Source organism: Agrilus planipennis, unplaced genomic scaffold (assembly GCF_000699045.2).
Source record: "Agrilus planipennis isolate EAB-ADULT unplaced genomic scaffold, Apla_2.0 scaffold13, whole genome shotgun sequence".
Taxonomy (NCBI): domain Eukaryota; kingdom Metazoa; phylum Arthropoda; class Insecta; order Coleoptera; family Buprestidae; genus Agrilus; species Agrilus planipennis.
The window spans coordinates 1,615,299-1,635,526 of record NW_020439040.1 but is presented as its reverse complement, the minus strand read 5'-3'; the positions used below and the strand labels follow the sequence as shown (position 1 = coordinate 1,635,526).

The following is a 20,228-nucleotide window of genomic DNA, read 5'->3' as shown; positions in this document are numbered from 1 at the left end:
TTTTTTTCTTGTTTTAATTTTATTTTATTTTACATTGCTGCAAAAAAGAGCGCCTTTATGTTTATCAATAGCTTTAATCTTTTATATCTCTCGTCAAGAACCATTCCAGTATTGTACTGGATTTTAATTAGTGACATTTGTATATATGAGGGATGTATAAAAAGGTGAATACAATTTAATTCAATTGCGAAGATTTTCCATTGCCTAACAGGCATATTACGAATATTTTCGTTCCTACTTAGTGGATCGCTGTCAATAACAACCTGTTAAATAATAAATAGCAAAATAACTACTATTTATTGAACACCTTGTATTTAATGGGAGCGATACAGGTGTTTTTATTAAGCGACATAGCTTCCCAACGATGAATTGATTTGGGAATCGGTTGAGGCGTGAAATTCTCGCCGAAAATCAAAAACGTTCGCCGAGCATTCACCTGATTAATGATTAAACTAACTCACCTGTCACGGCTATATTAACTGAGAGGGCTTTCCGCAGGGCGTCGAGTTTCTTATTCTTCGAGCCTGGCGACTTTTTCGGTACAACGCAACTGTACTCGCCCGCCTCCTGATAGAGGATGTGATCAATCTTGAGGTCCTGAGAGGCACCTAATGGCTCCAATCGGCCAGTCTCGGTGTCCAAATGCGTCCAACACCCGGACGTGCCTGGAAAAATAATAAAATAAATACCTCAATGTTGCATACGTATCAAAGGGGTTCCAAAGCGGACTCCTATCTAGAATACTTTCCAAAAACACCTCACATAATAATCAAAAGGGAAGTGTTTGTAAAAATTTATCCGATATAAAACTGACAAGGATTCTGTGTTTTTATATAAACTAATATACTTTAGTATCACCACCACATAAAACTAATCTTTTGATCTCTCAGGAATAGTATTTTTTCTGGATAAAAAGTACCCTATGTCCTTTTCTGTACCCCTGACAATGTGTGTACAAAATTTCATAATGATCGGTTAAGTAGTTAAGGTCTAAAATGGTAACAAACAAACACATTCACATTTATAATGTTAGTTTGGATTATACCTGCCTTAACGGCATCATACGCAAATGAGATCATCCTATATACTTTACCTCTGAGATATGGCAAAACCAGGGATATTTTGCTGTATATAAGGAATTGATACTTCCTGTTCAATGTTAATGGTACTAAGGTAATGTCAATCGCTGAACAATTAATAGACAAAATGATGATAATAATTTAACATAACCTTCTAATTTGTCCTTAGGCTTTTAAATAATCAGTAAAGTGGTGAGAACTTCTACATACACAAGGAAATATTAGGCGAAATTACTAAGCCTCTTTAAACAAAGCTGATTAATGAATTAAACATAAAAATTTATGATTTATTAATTGGAGACGTTTCAACTTTGTTTGTCCTGTGAAAATGAGTTGATTTGACGTATCATCAATTAAAAATATGGATGAACATTAGATGTTCTTTAATTAAAATTGTAACTGGAGAATTGTTAAGCGCAATCCTAGCCGACTGTTACTGAAATGATGAGAAACGATACGCCAAGCTTTCGACAAATGAGCTGAAAATTGTGTTGACATTTTAGGCCTTCCTTTTTATTTTAGTCGAAGACAAACTCGTCGCTCCCTCCCTTCTTTTGTTTTCCTCTATTCGTAATGGGAATTTTAATGGGGATGGACCGCGCCTACACATAGCGCCCGATTTTTATCGCGGATTAACAAATTCATGAATGTTTAAAAAGCGAAAGCGTTTCAAAAAAAGGAATCGGGAGTTAGGAATAAATTATATCTGAGCTGGTAACTTTCTTTGTACATGCTAATATTATCTTGAAGAAGGTAAACGGAAGAAAAAGGCGGAAATAAATTTTAATATTTGTCTAAAATTTATTGCTTTATCCACTGGGACAAAACCGATTTTTGGGGTAGCTCGATGTATGTTTACTAAACTCTGAGAGAAATCGTAAAAACAAGACATTTTAATTTATGTATGCGACCTACAAACATGGTATATGAATAGCCCCTAGCATGGAATTCTCGAAAAAAAAGTATTTTGGTATCAGTAAGAAATATCAGATCTATAGCCTTTTATGCGACGATATTGCCTAATGTGTATTTTCCATTGTTTTCCTTCATATTTTCCAACCGAAATAAGCGAATTAATATTTACAACAAATAAGAGCAAGCAAAGAAAATCTAAAAGTTGAATGTATATTAGAATTCTAATGAAAGTCTCTCAATACATATTAATATCTGGGAGGACACCGAAAGAGTCAAAGTTTACGTTTCACTAACTTTCATAAGTGCATAAAACCGTGTAGTGTTGCAGTTGCTATCTAATAAGTCTACTGAATAAGATGAAAAGAGGGTTTTACACTATCAAAAAATGCCTACAAAACATCTTATTATTCAGTTTCACTAGGACAAGTTTCAGTTTCCTTTTTGGTATATTTATTACGGTTAAATGTACAACAGGACCGAGTTTTACGTTGTTAGCTTTCGTCAGGGAAACCCCCGACGAACACGGTCGTTACTTCAGTTACTTCAGCCTTAATTTAGAAGAGTCAAGCGGGAAGGGAACCCCATTACGTGATTAATTTACTACACCGGAAACTTCACCAAAGTTTCACTGAAGCACTACCAACTAGCGGACCCTTGCCGCCTTACCCTTACGTTGCAGATGCACCAGATCGATTTGAATGGCTGCAGTTTCAACGTTTACAAATATTTCAGATTAGCAGAGTAACTACGTTGCAAATTAGTCCAATTGGAATAACGATTAGCTTAAAGTACTTGTACTAACTACTGCAATGTTTTAAATCATTTCATATAAGAACTATTGGACTTTACGAAACGATTCTAGGGGGAAGATTGACTCTAATCAGGGAAACTCTAAAAGAGGTTAATACCATTGAAATTTAATCAATCCTCGATGATGTTACTAAAGTGGGCCAGTGTATTAACAGAAGAAAAAGAGTTCTGTACAAACTTATTGGACTGAATCTAGAGTAGACAATGCCGTAGAGCTTTGTATATAACTAAACTATTTACATTAAATTTACTACTGTTTTGAATATACACCACTGGATTTTGCTTCATACTTCTATACTCATCTTATTTTGGTATTTTGTGGTAACACTTTACCAATCGAACGCTAATGAATGCAGATCATTACTAATCATTACGTACAATTGACTTGTCCACGTATCAGCTGTTGCAAAGGTCACGAATAGGTATGTGTGCCGATAATATAACGCGGCTGGTTAACTGGCATACTTTTTGTGCATACTTTTTACAACCCTTACGTTGTGATTTTATGAAGAGATGTACTCTGCAGCGGCTCCAGATATTCCCCTTCAAATATTCGGGAATACTGATCAGACAGTGTATGTATAACTACGTAGAACAATATTATGAACATTACGTGATTAGCTGCTACTATTTTGTCAAAACTTGGTACAACTACGAACGAATTACAGGTAGGAACGATATAGGACATAGTAGAGGCTGAAATTAATCCGAATGTTGCAAAAGATAAACCTCAACAAACAAAAATTTAACGGTGTTGGTTGCACTCGCCGAATTACGAAACGGACGTGAAATGGAACAAGAACAATAAACAACTTTTGGAATTCCGTCGGGCAGCAAGACAGCAACAGAAACACGACCGCCGGTTACTGCCGGAAAGCACGCCGCGGCTGCTTGATTCTTTCTCTTTAATTATTTATGACACGACATTTGTTGTGCACTTCTTCTTCGTTGGGAATGTTTGCTCTTTATTTCCGACGTTACCTTCATATCTGTAGGTAAGTATTTGCTCGATGCGATGGTTGCACGACAGTCAGGTTTGCAGTCTAAATTGTCTTGACACGACGCAAACATATACCACAAGTAGATAGATTTCAACCAATTGTGACATAAGGTGTATGTTATAATTTATACATAAGGCGTTCCATCCTAGATATATGTTTGTGTCATCTCATATTTACATTCAAATATCAAAGATTGACATGTGTTATTAGCCTTTCTAAAATCTTGAAAACATTAGAATCGTTCGTAAATTTTCGACTGCATTCTACAAAAATTCTGATATGAAAGGGAAGGAAAAGTAGGGAAAGAGCGAATATAAAGATAGGAGACGAAAAATTAGAAGAAGTGACCGATTTTAGATATCTAGGAACTCAGATAAGTCAGGACGGAAGGAGTAGTAGGGATATAAAGCAGAGGATAACGCAGGGTCGAGTCGCCTTCAATAAAAAGAAGTCACTTCTATGCTCGAGAACGGTTAATTTAGAAATTCGAAAAAGGTTGTTAAAGGTGTATGTTTGGAGCACGGCGATGTACGGGTGCGAAATATGGACAGTGGGTGCGGCGGAAAAGAATAGGTTAGAAGCGTTCGAAACGTGGTGTTACAGGCGAATGATGAGGATGCCGTGGATAGAGAAGGTTAGAAATGAAGAGGTATTAGAAAGAGTAAGAGAACAGAAGACTCTATAGAAGTCAATAAGAAATAGGCGTGATAAGTTAGTAGGACACCTTCTGAGGCATGAAGGTCTAGTCAGAGACATATTAGAGACAGAAACGGAAGTTAGGAGGGGTAGAGGTAGACCTAAATTAGATTACTGTTCGCAAATAGTTAAGGATGTGGGTTCTTCCAGTTATGGGGAAATGCGAAGATTAGCTCAGGATAGGAAAGAGTAGAGATGCGTGTCCAACCAGTCTTAGGACTGACGACCTTATGATGATGATGATGATTCTGAAGAACTGTATAGAACTTCATGATGATAATGGTTCGGTAACATTGTCCCATTATAGGAACAAGATTATGTTCAGATTCCCACGATAGGAAATGATATTTAAAAAGATTTCATTTCATTGATTCAAACGAATCTAGCGAAAATTTTACCACATGTCTTGCTTCTATTTCCGTTTTGTTTGGTAACCGGAGATCCATTTCAATTGCTGAATAATTTACCAGTACTGGGAAGAGACTTTTTAAAGAAAATGTAATCCCGAAATCTCGCGTTACACTGGGGGAATCCCGCCTTTATCTGATACTCATTTACAGTACGTTCGTGTACTGTTTTAATAGAAGGCTCTTGTTTCCCGTTGAGCTCAGTAACAAACAAGAACAGCGAGCGACGACGAACGTCAGGACGTCGAGGACGACTGAAGCATCGGCGGTAACCCGATCCGGGCGTATTTGTTAGCGATCCATCTTGCTCTGCTTGAAGGGGTTTACTCGGTCTGTAGATGATAAACATTAAAAGACAGTTCTGGCCTACTTGCATACCCTGCCTGTCCATCACCTTTGATTTATTGTAACGCATTCTGTATTGTTCTATTATTGCTGTTCCACGTGACGGTAAATTAAGGGATGACGTGAACTCTGACTGATTATTGTATGTATTTACCCGCACACGTAATCGTAAAAGACACAACGTTCCTGCTCGTTTATTTCTTTTTTATTTTTGTCTTTTATTGGATAATATGTGTTGTCATTATTTTTGGAGTAACTGCTTTCTATTTACGTCTGTATATAACATTCATGTACATAGGTCAGAGTGTATGTGTGTGCCAGTGGAAGTGTATGTAACAATTGAACAAATGAGATCGAAATTACAGACACCCAGCTGACCCATTCTACCCTTAAATAAAATAACAGAAGAAGTTAACTTCGGATTTCTTGGATATCATCTAAGATGCAGTTGCATGATGTTTAAACGTCGTTCGAGCTTTTGGGACTTGTGACCACTGATATATTCGATCAGCGAAAGACATTTTCTTGTCAAAAGTGTGGTTTCATTGAACGATTTTGCAATCATTATCATCAAAACGGTTCAAATCCTGAAAACCTATCTGGTTTGAGTCATGTCTAATTGATATTGAAATAGTAAGGGATTTAATGTAGGTATATATCTATTTTTTATTGTTCCTGTTTGTTATTTTAAAACTTAACGGTTATTTATCAAGTTGAAACACACACAGTTGAAAAACAGTACAGTGGATGCATTTATTTCGAGTTCAATTCAAGTTTTACTGCGGCTGCAGTTTTATTGTTGGATCGATTATTAGATTTATTGGTTTCGAACTTCTTCAAGACAGGAGAATGTGTAATCAAAAGCGATTTAAAAACCAACAGCAGTAACTGTCAGATACGCCGATCAATAAATAAACAAGGATACGTAGGTGCACACAGTTTATTATACGATAGGTAGGTATATTTTGTACCTACCCGTGTATACGTCCTGCTACATAAACACGGAGGGTAGTTTTTGCTTGTGTGCGGTGGTTGCCATCCATTTTTATTCATTATTTATTCTTACGACGAAAAGCGTTTCGTTGAAAGTATGAAAAATTCATTTCGAATTCGTTTCCGTTCCTCGAGGGGGTGGGACACCTTGTTAGACTTCCTGAGAAATGTTCGTCCATAAATTATTTTAAAGTTGATCTTAAAGTCGAGTTTGCTCCGATTTATGTACAACAGTAATGCCTTTGTCGTCGAATAACTTTCCCGGTTATCCCCATCCAGGAGTCCCGTCTCATGCCGTTCTGTCTCTTGCTCTCTCTCCCATTCGATGTAATGCGTTATCATATTCGTAACTGGGAGTTATAACGAGTACATTTACTTTATTTTATCTGACAACGAGTACCTACAGTAACTTGAAGCAGAATCGTCTAAGTAGCTCGATGGCAGGAATGCTCGTGATGGAAATAAATTGTGAAGCGAGAGGTATTTAAGGACGTCGTTTGCCCGAGGGAATTGTACAGTGTAAGCATCAAATTAAATAGAATTTTAGCGATCTAATTCTTACATGTGTATGAAAATGGAAACGTCTACTTTCCGTGTAAAGCTGACAAGCGAAGGAATTACATAAAAGACTTTCGTACCTTCCATATTGACAGATCCTAAAATCCGAAACAATTCATCATAGCAGATCGTTCCTTGAGGAACTGTCTGATTTTATTATTTAACAAATATTATTTTTTTATTCTTTTTACTTCATAGAGGTTAATGTGAATTAATATTCAACCCTCTACAGATTACTTTAAAGAAGAAAAATGATTACACCCTCGCCGAGAATAGAACCCGAAACCTTCGACTTTACATCAATGTCTATTTAAGTTTTATTAGATATTAGCATCTATCACGTATCATCATCATACACCGAGCGGCATGGCCTAGAGGTCTAGATCATTGCTTAGCATTCGGGAGGACGCCGGTTCGATTCCGGGTCCATCTGCCTTGGTCCAAGTTTTTCTGTGGTTTCCTTGGATCACTTAGGCAAATGCTGAGGCAGTAATATTCCACAGATAATCTTTCACTCTCTTCTGTCTTCATTTCGTCCGTCTCATCTTTCTCACCCGAACCACCACCCACCCATTCCCACGATTCCTGAACGCAGGCTGAAGAGGGCCTTCCGCCCTACCTTCCGGCATAGTCCGGAGGGACTGCCCGCCCACCAGCATTACTGGTTGGTGGGGATGAAACACCCAAAAATTTTTTTTTTCATCATAATAATGTTGTCAGTCCTAAGACTGGTTGGACACGTACCTCCACTCTTTCCTATCCTGAGCTAAACTTCGCATTTCCCTAAAACTAGAACAGCCCACATCCTTAACTATTTGCGAAGAGTAATCTAATCTAGGCCTACCTCTACCCCTCTTAACTCCCGTTTCTGCCTCTAATATGTCTCTGACTAGACCTTCATGCCTGAGAAGGTGTCCTACCAACCTATCTCGCCTATTTTTCTTCCACAGAGTCCTCTGTTCTCCTATTCTTTCCAATACCTCCTCATTTCTAACCTTTTCTACCCACGATATCCTCATCATCCGCCTATAACACCATATTTCGAACGCTTCTAACCTTTTCTTTTCCGCCGCTCCCACTGTCCATGTTTCGCACCCGTACAACGCCGTACTCCAAACATAAATTTTCTAATTTCCCTACCTGCCTCATTGACCTAACATTCCACGCACCGACTCGTGAAACATTGCACCTATCCCTATTGCACTTATTGACGACATCCCCCGAGGTAGTCCCCGCCCGGACATCCGAATGGGGGACTAGTTTACGTCCGGAGTACTTTACCCCAGAGGACGCCATCATTTAATTGTGTGACACGTTCTTCTCGGGATCATAATGTGGTGGTTTCCCGTTGCCTTCCACATCGCAGTGTTGTGCATCAGAGTGCCATACCGATCCTCGTGATCTCTGCCACCTTGAGTACTGAAAGAGCTGCTGCCGTCTTTCAGGGACTTGTCTTAGTCTGGTTTCTCTTTAAGAACCCCTCCATTATGGTTGAACCTTATGGTCCGGCTCCCTAAATCATCGAAACTCGCAAGTATACCGTATAAAGAATAATTTTTTTCAAGAAGTATTTTATGTGTTAAGATACCATAAATTAATATCGACGATTTGCAAACCTACTAGGCGCGTTTCGTCGCTATTGCCGCTGCCACCTCTCCTTACTTAGTGGTTAAGAAAAGCCAAAGATCCCGGGTTCCATTACCGGCAAGAATGTGACAGCAGCAACAACTTTTCCTCATTAATTTGAAGTAATCTGTAGAGGTTTGAATATTCATTCACATTAATATTGAGTAATTTTACTTTTTACTTTGGTTCTGCTAATGAAGATTTTTAAAACGTTTTTGGAAGCATCTGTTCGTTGTGACTGAAGAAACAATGAATTTTTTAGCAAGACTTTTTAATGAAGTCTAATGAATGAAATTCTTTTGGGGATATTTTAAGGAAACTGCTATTTTTTTAGCACACTCCAATTCGTTGCGAGTTCGTTGTTATCTTTCTTGAGCTATTTCTAGCATTTTTATTACACAAACAACAACAAGGTTTCAAAAGTGCACTGAGAACACTTTATTTTCATCCCTCTTTCATCCGTCCTCGTCCATGCATATTTGAACGGTTTGCTGGCGACCGACGCGTCAACGAGAAAAAAAACCCTTGTAAAAGCGGTCGCGATTCTTTCTTTTGCGGACGGTTATAATCCACCACGAAGAGTCACTCCGTTTCTATTAAAAACCGGGGAAACTTGTGACCTGGTCCTTTAAAAACTGCGCGAAAACGGGACGCGTCGACGGACTGCCCTAGATGCATTTTAATCCATCCCGAGAGTGCAGGTAGATTTTGCCTTATTCATTTCTAAATCCTCACAATTCTATGAAGCACACGTGGCAAGACTTAAGAAAGGATGTAGCTCAAGTGGCTTTACCATTTCTATACACAGCTGACTATGTACTTAATAGATATTTACGTGTATACAAAATCTGACCGAGATACGGGGAAATAAAACCCATCCGTTCCGTACTGTAAGTCTTATCTGACGAATTTTTATCATACGTTAATCAGTATGGTTCATCAAGAGTTGACGACTTCACCATTTTTCAACATTACTTTAGTGTTTTACGTATAAAATTTTTATGTGTTCCGGACAAATCGTTATTGATTTAAGACTATGTCACATTTCTTCCTAAGTTTCCTTTCTTATTTGACGCGTGGAAGCAGTAAGAGGAAAACATTATCCTTGAAAAAGTCGATTGACGATTATCGAGAAATTTCCTGTGAAAGCTGATCGCATGGCGTAACCTTCTGAGGTGATACCTAAAGATTAAATTTATTTGGTTGATGGCAGTGACAATAAGGGTAGATACAGGTCGTTCACTCGATATTATTCGAACTCACAGGGGTAAGTTCTAAATCCAGATTCAGTGGCTTATAACAATATTACTTTATACTTTCAATATTTTTAGGAGATTGCGCTTTAGTCTTTCTCCAAAACCGTATGAGAAACTGAAAAACCCTTCTTCTATTATATGGTAACTTACATAAATAATGAATTTCATCATCATAAGGTCGTCAGGTTGGACACGCACCTCCACTCTTTCCTATCCTGAGCTAATCTTCGCATTTCCCCAAAACTACAACAACCCACAACCTTAACCATTTTCATACAGTAATCTAATCTAAGATCTATCTCTACCCCTCCTCACTCTCGTTTCTGCCTCTAATATGTCTCTGACTAGACCATCATGCCTGAGAAGGTGTCCTACCCTGTCCTATCTCGCCTATTTCTTATTGACTTCCATAGAGTCCTCTGTTCTGCTATTCTTTCCAATACCTCTTCATTTCTAACCTTCTCTATCCACGGCATCCTCACCATTCGCCTGTGACACCACATTTCGAACGCTTCTAACCTTTTCTTTTCCGCCGCGCCCACTGTCCATGTTTCGCACCCGTACAGCGCCTCGTTCCAAACATACACCCTCAACAATCTTTTTGGAATTTCTAAAGTAACCGTTCGCGAGCATAGAAGTGACTTCTTGTTACTGAAGGTGACACGACCCTGCGGTATCTTTTGCTTTATATCCTTACTACTCCTTCCGTCTTGAATTCACAATAACTTAAAAGTTATTACAATTTACTGAAACTGTATAAAAAAATAAATTCTAAACACGCCTCTGAATCCTACATCAAAAAGTGGGAACGCAATTTTTCGTTGGTTTTATGATATTGAGTGCAAATTGTAATCAGACACGTCCCAAGATTTACATAACTGCTCGAATGATGGCGTCGGGTGTTGCACAGCGTCGCGTCATGGGTGTCTGGATTCAGTAGGGGAAGTATTCTAAAACTACATGTACGATCCTACTTGTACGAGTAGAACGGGAAAGAAGCTCGTTCTGCCCTCCCGGATTACCATCAGTTCCCCCTATTCTCTGCACAAAGCTTGCGTGATATTCATGACGCGAACTTTGCCGTCTTTCCATATTTGCCAAACTCGTCATCCCCTTGTAATGTGAACCGCGGAAGGTGAACAAAAAGAAAAACCCGAAATATCCATCTCTATTTCCATTTGCACGACAAAAAGCGTAGTAATGCGAAAACGAAACACATTTCCGATTGTAAAATATTTTCTGAGGAATTATCACCGAACTCATTGGAATGAGCTCATCACTACATAGTATAAAACAAAGTCGCTTTCCCGCTATCTGTCCCTATGTATGCTTAAATCTTTAAAACTACGCAACGGATTTTGATGCGGTTTTTTTTTTTTTAAGATAGAGTGATTCAAGAGGAAGGTTTATATGCATAATATATGCATAATATAGCAGGGAAACACTGATAATTTTAGAGGTTTCTAATGTGATGTCGTAAATAAACAAATTTTTTGCGCTTACATTGCAAACGCTGGCTGAACCCTACGAGATAGATCAAAATAATGTACTACAGTATTGTACATCTTAAAAGGGTCTACAAAAAAGTCCGGGATGGTATATGTCTATCTCTTAGGGATAACCCACAATAACCATTTTTATCCTTTACTTTTTATGAGAAATAATGACTTATTTACGAAGCGATTGTAAGCAATACAGCATTAATTCTTATCCAATTAAGTACCTTAAATACATTATGCATTTAATATAGATCAATATGGCCCTTTACAGCATGTAATTTAAATGAATATTTTCGAAGATATTACAGATTTAAAATGCAGGAACATAGCGGTTGCGCCGGTACCGGCCGGGAGGCCGGTTTGTATTGTCTAATGACAAAAAAACCGTGAATGTTGTATATAAAGACATTCTGTAGTATATTTAGTATGTTCAGGGGGTATCTTTTGAAGATTTCCCCTTTTCGATAATAATCTAAACAAAACAAAAATATATTTAGTATCAGCATTGCACCCGTGCCCAGCTGGGGCGGGTCACTAGTAATAAAGTAAACAAAAGACTAGCCTGAATCCGATTATCACACCGAGGACTTCGTATAATGAAAAAAAGTGAATTGGTAGGTACTTACTGAAATTTCTCTCTCAGAATCATTTTTTTTTGGCAAGAGGTAGGTTTTTATTCTTTTGTATTTTGACCTGATAAATTTGACATATGACTGGTTGAAGTACGTTTTTCTCATCAGTCAGTTCCTGTTTCTTTTTTTTTTTTTTGTATTTACATTAGAGATAATTGGTCTCTTACCTGGAGGACAAGACAAGTGAACAGCTCCGCCTAAATCGACGTCCATTTGTCTTCCAGTCGAACTTAATTCTCTCACGTCAAATTCTGGTTCTTGAGTCACGTCTGCGTTTGCTGAAAGGAGAAAAACATATTTTTGAAACATAGTTTACGAAGCTTTAATGTCATGTAAGACAACCATTTTGTGGTTCTGTTGAGATCTTTTCTACTATCTACATATTAATATTAAAAATCGTGGTAGTATACAGAGGAACGCTGAAAAAGTTCGCTTATTTGTTCGGGATTACCTTGAAAATTGGAAGATTTAGCAAAATCCTTTTTTAATTAGAAAGCGTTTACTTTGAGCAATGTTAAACGAGTATATATGAGAGAGAGTAATCAAGAAAACGGAGTAAAAACAATATGTTTAAGGATTCGACTGTTTGTAGGTATTGTTCGTTCATTTAGAGAAAGGTACACAATGGCAGATCGATGTGCGCTGACTGTCTTGATGAGAGTAACTGTCAGAAGTTATCTACGTTGCCAGAGGTTTACGTTTGAGTTTTGATAGGAAACATCTGACGGTAAATAACCAGCTATATTCCGGGGATACGCTTACGATCGATATTCGATTGTGCGCATCATCAACGCTGTACATTTCTCTAAGTGAACGGACTCTACACATATTACGATAATAGTCCATAGAGTGGTCATGTATTTGATGAACTGCGGAAATTTGTAAGTGCCCCAACTTATAAGAATATTTACCAATTACGATATATTACCTAAAGGCAAAGTTCCACTTCGCTTGTTGTCACGCTAGTGTCGTTTAGAATTTTCCAAGTTTCTTTGATAAAATTATGTCAAAATTGGTTATTAAGGCGAAGCCCCGCATTAATTGATTTAGACAGGGAGCTACTTTGACTAATACTGTTAGCTCATCCCTTTTAACGAAAATTTTATATATGTACGAGGGTGGATTGATAAGTTTCCGGCCTAACCAAGAGATGACGCCACTAGGCCTACCTTGAGGTGACATTCTATAGTACCATCCTTGGATAGCTTGTAGCTATAGTTTCAGCCCGATCTCCTTGCTAGTGTAGGTTTGACAGCACGCTGAACAAGACGCCTCTGTGGTTTTCGTAAAAATGGAAAAGCAGGAAAATCGTGCTGTCATCAAATACTTCTATTTGAAGGGGTTAACGCCGAAGGAAATTAAAAAAGAGATGGACTCAACACTGGGGACATCCTCCCCGTCATATTCAACCGTTAAGCAGTGGGTTTCCGAGTTTAAAAAGGGTCGTGTGAGCACCTCTGATGGGCCTCGCTCAGGACGCCCCGTTGAGGTCACAACTCCAGATATGATCGAAAAAATTCATCAAATAGTGCTGGGAGACCGCAGATTGAAAGTGCGTGAGATAGCTGAGACCTGTAAGATGTCATATGAACGTGTGCAACATATTTTGCACCAACATTTGCATATGGAAAAGCTCTGTGCAAGATGGGTGCCGCGTTTGCTAACAGTCGACCAAAAATTGATTCGAAAAAACATTTCTACCGCAAATTTGTCATTGTATAAGCGTAATCCAAGCGAATTTTTGCGTCGATTCGTAACCGTTGACGAAACGTGGGTCCACCACTACACTCCTGAAACCAAAGAACAGTCTAAACAGTGGATTGGACCAGGGGAACCAACTCCAAAGAAGGCAAAAACAATTTTTTCGGCGAACAAGGTTATGGCTACTGTTTTTTGGGATGCAAGAGGTATTATATACATTGATTACCTTGCAAAGGGTAATACTATCACTGGTCAATACTACGCAGACTTATTGCAACGTTTGAGCCACGAGGTGAAAATTAAACGACCTCATCTGGCGAAGAAAAAAATCTTGTTTCATCACGATAACGCACCAGCGCACACGTCAATCGTTGCGACGGCTAAAATCAACGATCTAAAGTTTGAATTGATGCCGCACCCTCCTTACTCTCCAGACCTAGCCCCGAGTGACTATTTTCTGTTCCCTAATCTCAAAAAATGGCTTGGCGGTAAGAGATTTGCGGACAATGAAGAAGTAATCGAAGCTGTAAATGGTTATTTTGAGGAGCTTGACGAATCAGTCTATAGAGATGGCATTAATAGACTGGAACACCGCTATGAGAAATGTATCAGCCTTGGAGGAGATTATGTTGAGAAATAAAAAAAAAAAATTTTTAAAAACCTTGTTTTTCTTGGTCAGGCCGGAAACTTATCAATCCACCCTCGTACATCTAGGTATCGTCCAATTTTTAAGGAAATTTCAAAAGTAGCACAAGATAATTTTTTCGTTTTGGATTTTTGGATTTTTATTGATCCAAACGTTTGTAATTGGTATGAGATTTCTTTTTCCTAAATGACTACTGCGTAATATAATGTCATTTCTGCGAATTTTTCATATAGACGTACAGGTTGTAAAAAGTTTGATACAAATGTGACCTCCTGCGGTCTTTATACGATGAAAATTTCAAAAGATGCCAAACGAGTTCAAAGTTAAGGGTCCTGAAGTTGACAGCTGACAATACGGAGCATGAATGCTATCAAAACGAACAAATCCAAAAGCACAACTGCCACAGAAAAAGTGGAACGTATTTCTACGTGTACAAAAACGACTTCAGTTAATGTTTTTCATAAAATCTTTGGCGACTGTCGATAAAATATCAAACCTCTTACATGTACAGGCGCAACATAAAAAAAATAGGCTGCTATATACAGATAAGCCTTGCAATATCAGTTTGTTTATTACAATTTGCAAAATAATTTCCATTACTAGTTTTTCTTTCCATTTCATATCTAAAATATCTGAGCATGCTTCATTCCATACTGTTAACAATCACTTTCTTGTCTTTTAATTTTAATTGATTTTTCATAATTGGAACAAATCGAAGTCACAGTGTGCAAGGTCGAGGACTGTAGGGAGGATGCTCAATCAGTTGTATCTCAGTGTTTCGTAAATATTCGATGGTCTAGTGAGATATATGCGTTGGTGCATTATCGTGGTGAAAATGTCATGTTCTAATCTCGAGTTTGGACAGAATCGTTGAAGATAAGCATTCTTTCCAATACAATATCCAAACTGTTTCTTTGTGTAAAATAATTTTTTCGTCACGGACCTTGATATTCGTAACTTCAGGAGGCTCTTTTTCAAACGGCTAAATTTAATTTGTATTGAAATAAAATAATTCGAAGTGGTCTGTATTCTGTCGAAACTGCCAGACGCGTTTCGTGATTTCGATCTTTTTGGATCTCATCAGCGCGTCGCAGGCAGCTCCGACAGAACACAGACCAACTTTTACCTGCTGTCTTAACAGCGCGTTTTAGAAAATACCACAAATGGCGCGGTAAACGCCATCTGTAGTACGATGCTACATTTTAGGATTACGTATGCTCCAACAAGGTCCATTTAATTATATGGATATCTACTTGCTGAAACGAATCCTCGACGTAGCTAACCTCAACGTGATAGACACGTTATCATAATTGAATAAAATAATCCGAAGTGGTCTGTATTCTGTCGAAAGTGTCAGACGCGCTGATGAGATCCAAAAAGAATTTTTACACCAATTCACTCGTCTAACACCCAAACCCTACAAAGTTTTCATGCTTTAAGAATACCGTGTACAAGTTCATGAACTTATCCACTATTAACTGCCCCACTTTGGTGACGTATACGTATATTTTAGGGAAGTCCCTTCAACGGGGCGTCCGGACTTTGTTGCATTTACTACAATAATATTTTACTGAGAAAATTTTCGATAATTAAAACGCGAATTTTGCCTTTTGGCTACACCGTGATGTTTTCCACTTTTAAATTTTTATTTAGGCAAGCAAATGATAACTACAATTAATAATGAGTTATGTGAAAGTTTTATAGATACGAAAAACATACCTACCTACCCTCTTTTATTGTTAAAAAAATATTGACATTTGCTTTTCATATTCTCTTCGAAATAAATTTGAGAATATTTTTTGCCGTGAATATCTAAAGGACGTATTGTTATACTATTTCATTCGATATTGATCCCCGCAAGACGAAAATAAACAAGTATAAGGAGCCATAAAGGACTAGGAGAGGTTGTAAAAATCCTAAAAGGATAAAGCATACGCTTTTTTATGTTGGAAACATATAGCCTAAGTATGTAGTAAACTCCACTTATGTAACAGAACGAACACAAAAAGAAAAGGGAAAAGAGGATTTTCCTTCTATTTATTACCGACATTTAAAGAAACGAAGCAATAACATGAAATGATTCGATTCCCCGCACAGGAATTGTACATCCTACTTTACGGCCTTTTCTTATCTTATCACAAGGGATTTTTTCTTCGGATCCGATAGAAAAAACTGTCCAATTATCGACAATTAAATACGTAATACCGCGGAAATCAGCGATGTAATGCACGCGCACTTTTATTCAAATGTAGAATTTCTTCATTCTAAGTTATTGAATGAGTAATTGACACATCCAGGCCATTGAACGAAGACTTATCGTTTGGGATAAGGTGGACGCACAATGCCCCCAAGGGGATGTTCTGTTCCCCCCTCTCATCTGATACTAAGTGGTGTTTTTCTTAAGACCCTTATGGAGTTGTGTTAAAGGGCAGTTGCCCGAAGAAGACAGAAGGCATTGTTTTCACAAAGAACTGCAGACGAGATAAAATCTACCCCCTCCGAATTGGAGGGTAAGGACTTCGGTCACAAAACTCAGTGAAGTATGTTGGGATAATTCTGTATAGGAAGCTGTCGTGGAAAACCACATGGACTTCCCTAAGAAACTTGGATTTCCTGGTTTCTTTTAGCAAACTACGAAAGCTATAGGTCTGGGGGCTCAAACGGACCACCATGTGGTGGATTTTTGAGACAGCCCTGAAACTCACGCTGCGTTAGTCCAATGGTGCAGCAGAAAGACCCCCCATCTAGAATAGAAAGGTGGAATGATTGGGGAAGGTTTGATGCTAAGAAGCATTGTCAAGGCAATTGTGTCTACTCCCACCCCGGCTGAAGGGATGCTCTTGGGCATCGAATTCTTCGAAGGAATCCGTAAAGCGGTCGCAACGAGGGCCTTTTATAGAATTAATAACACCCGCATATAGAGAGGAGGCTGAGGTAGGGATCCTTGATTTCCTCAAGGATGTTACCAAGTGTTACCAAGGGAGGCATCCTGAGATCTTTTGACAAGAAATATGCGATCAGTTTCCATACCAAGGAGAACTGGTCCTGGTGTAAAATCCCCGAAATATAGACAGACAAAATTGGAATGAAAATGTTTCTCGAAACTATCAGTAAGTTCGAGTAACAATTATAGGTAAATGTGTTTACGTATCTTCTAAGAATAATTTAGTATAAACAATTTTGGTTTAATAGTCTAATATCTGTCCTTCTGGTGACCGAAACTGTTTCCTGCTTTGGTCATCAATAAAAAAATAAATACATTTTTACAACCCCGGGAAATGACTTCAATGTGCAATAAACCGAGTAATCAGATTACCCCATGTAAGTGACAGCATTTGGCGTTAAAACCTGCACGTCAAACTATACAACAGTCCTTCCTGTCAGTGTCCTTTGTTACCGTAATTGAATGTTACGGGGGATTTCGCAATCAATAATCCCATCGTAGATAGACAGGATTGACAAAAAATATACCGACCACATTTTTATCTGTTGAACTAAAATTGCAGGCGACTGAAGTAGGCAGCAGGTGATCTACGAAAAGTTACTAATTTTTAGGGTCAGCAATCTAGTTTTAGCTTTTATCTCTTATCAAAATGAGAAATTTTGAGCTATAATGTTTAAGATAAAAAGATAAAGAAACTTACGTAGTAGCTTGTGCCTTAATACAACAATGCAAGGCGAAACAAAGTAAAGAATAGAGCGAAGAAGTGACAGAGTGTTCATATAGGGGTGAATAATAACTAATTAATAGTAGAAGTGTTGATTATACACCAAATAATTAATTAAAAGTAGTAAGACTGCGAGAATCTGTTTTTATACATGCTATTATTATTAGTAAATGATTTATTATTGAGTCGCTAACTTCAGGGCACCAACCCTTTTAATAAAATCGACGAATATTGCGGTAAGATTATGATTACAAATGTTCTGTCGGAGCTGTTTGCGACGCGCTGATGAGATCCAAAAAGATCGAAATCGCCATCCGCGTCTGGCAATTTCGACAGAATACGGACCACTTCGAATTATTTTATTCGATTATGGTAACGTGCCTATCACGTTGAGGTTAGCTACGCTGGGATTCGTTTCAGCAAGCACATATCCATATATTTAAATGGACCTTGTTGGAGCATACGTAATCCTAAAATGTAGCATCGTACTACAGATGGCGTTTACTGCGCCATTTGTGGTATTTTCTAAAACGCGCTGTTAAGACAGCAGGTAAAAGTTGGTCTGTATTCTGTCGGAGCTGTCTGCGACGCGCTGATGAGATCCAAAAAGATCGAAATCGAGATCCGCGTCTCGCAGTTTCGACAGAATACAGACCACTTCGAATTATTTTATGATTACAAATCATTACGGCCTTATATTTATAATAACTATAGCCTTTCCTCTATACCGTATCTTAACTTAACCCAGAAATTCCCTGCGTCTTTTAAAGAGTCACGTTTTATAGTCCCAAATACGAGAACCCGAGAGAAACTTTAACAATTTTCACGTTTTACAATAGGTGTGCTATTACTGTGCGGGTATTCGTACAAATCATGAAAGTAATTTTCATGTTTTCCAGTCTTGGGTAAATTGTTTCACTTTTGTTTGAAATAGTCAGTGGGGTTTCTTTTATTTCGCGAGGTTGACTGACGTGAACACTTTATAAACGTCTCATTCTTCAAATAAACTCGAGATTTCTAAGTGTACTTTTTCTTGGCCGCGCTTTTACAATTACGTATTATTTTTAGTCCTTTCAACAGAAGCCCTTGCCGTGCAGGCTACGTAATTATACGGGTGTAATCATGTGAAAGCTCAAGTTCCTTAATTTCTTTTCTTATTTTAAGAAGAAAAAAGTAACCGCTTTTGTTCGTTTTTTACCCTGTTAACGGTCAGAAATAAAAATATCACAAAATACTAAGGTTCAGGTGGCAAGTTTTCGAGTTTTAAACCAAGTTTAAAAGCCTTATTCTCCATTGTACTACAAGTTTTACTTGCAACCTCTTTAATTCATGGTGTCATGGTATAATGTACTAGGCAAATGCTAAAAACTTTTTCTATTACATATGGAGTTACAAGAAATATAAGCCTCATCTATTTAACATTCAACTTTTACTTACATCTGACGTTGAGGAAATAGCCGATGCTGGAAAATTTTCCGAGCAAGTGACGAGCAATGCACTTGTACCATCCGCTATGTTCTCTTAGTATTTCGGTAAAATTTAAGAAGCCATCAGGTGTTTGTTGAACAGGCGGACTGCTGTCGTCCTTTTGCCAAATTGGAGCGGCGCGGGGATTTGCGTCGACGTCGCATTTTAATGATACAGCCATTCCTTCCCTGATCGGAATGCCGAAACCTGGATCGCGGGAAATGGCGAACGACGGCGTGTCTGTAACAAAATAAAATTTCACTTATAATACGATTCTATAATACAGCAAAAATCTGTAACAGTTACAAATAACTTCGACCGCCGAGACAGAATTATACAATATCAGATCGCTAGGGCAATTGATGCGCGACTGTTGCTTACTTTACGATGAGGCGGAAGAAGAAACTTCCTCTTTCTTCTGCGTATCGCGGCTCTTGTCGCTCTTGTCAGTGGCAACGCGTGCAGCTATGATTTTATTTACAGAGAATCATACGTTACTACAGACAATTTCCGGGAAATAAAATTGATTTTCAATCAATTACTCGTTGAAAACGAACTTTTACATGGTTTTTGCATTATGCAGATTGTAGTATTACTATTCATACATGAGTATTTATTTATTATACAAATGTAGCAGTAATCTCTCCCGTACTTGCTACCACAAGTAGATACATTGTATCTATAACAAGTAATTTGTTGCGATTTGTTGTTCGACAAAATTAAACTTAGTTGAATACGTATTCCGTTACAATCAAACAATGTAACTCTATTTGCTTTTCATAAAACTGTTTATACATCTATGGAGGTAGGTAAAGTTGGATTACATTATTGATTCTGCATCAGAAACGCTACATAACTGCTGATGCATTTAGCACGTATGGTTGCTGTTGTAATTCCGATTTTATGAGTTCTCCTTCCGATAGAAGATT

The 20,228-nt window shown here is 38.0% G+C and overlaps 1 protein-coding gene across 1 annotated transcript in view; it reads right to left on the bottom strand.

Annotated features, from left to right (window-relative positions):
* The window catches only part of LOC108744257 (MAM domain-containing glycosylphosphatidylinositol anchor protein 1), a 214,076-nt gene that overhangs the window by 67,729 nt on the left and 126,119 nt on the right, over window positions 1-20,228 (bottom strand). The window contains exons 6-8 of the mRNA XM_025976780.1: window positions 19,270-19,539; window positions 11,985-12,095; window positions 462-665 (exon numbers count right to left, since the gene is read on the bottom strand). Coding sequence (XP_025832565.1) covers window positions 462-665; window positions 11,985-12,095; window positions 19,270-19,539 — 585 coding nt within the window. The remainder of the gene's footprint in view (window positions 1-461; window positions 666-11,984; window positions 12,096-19,269; window positions 19,540-20,228) is intronic.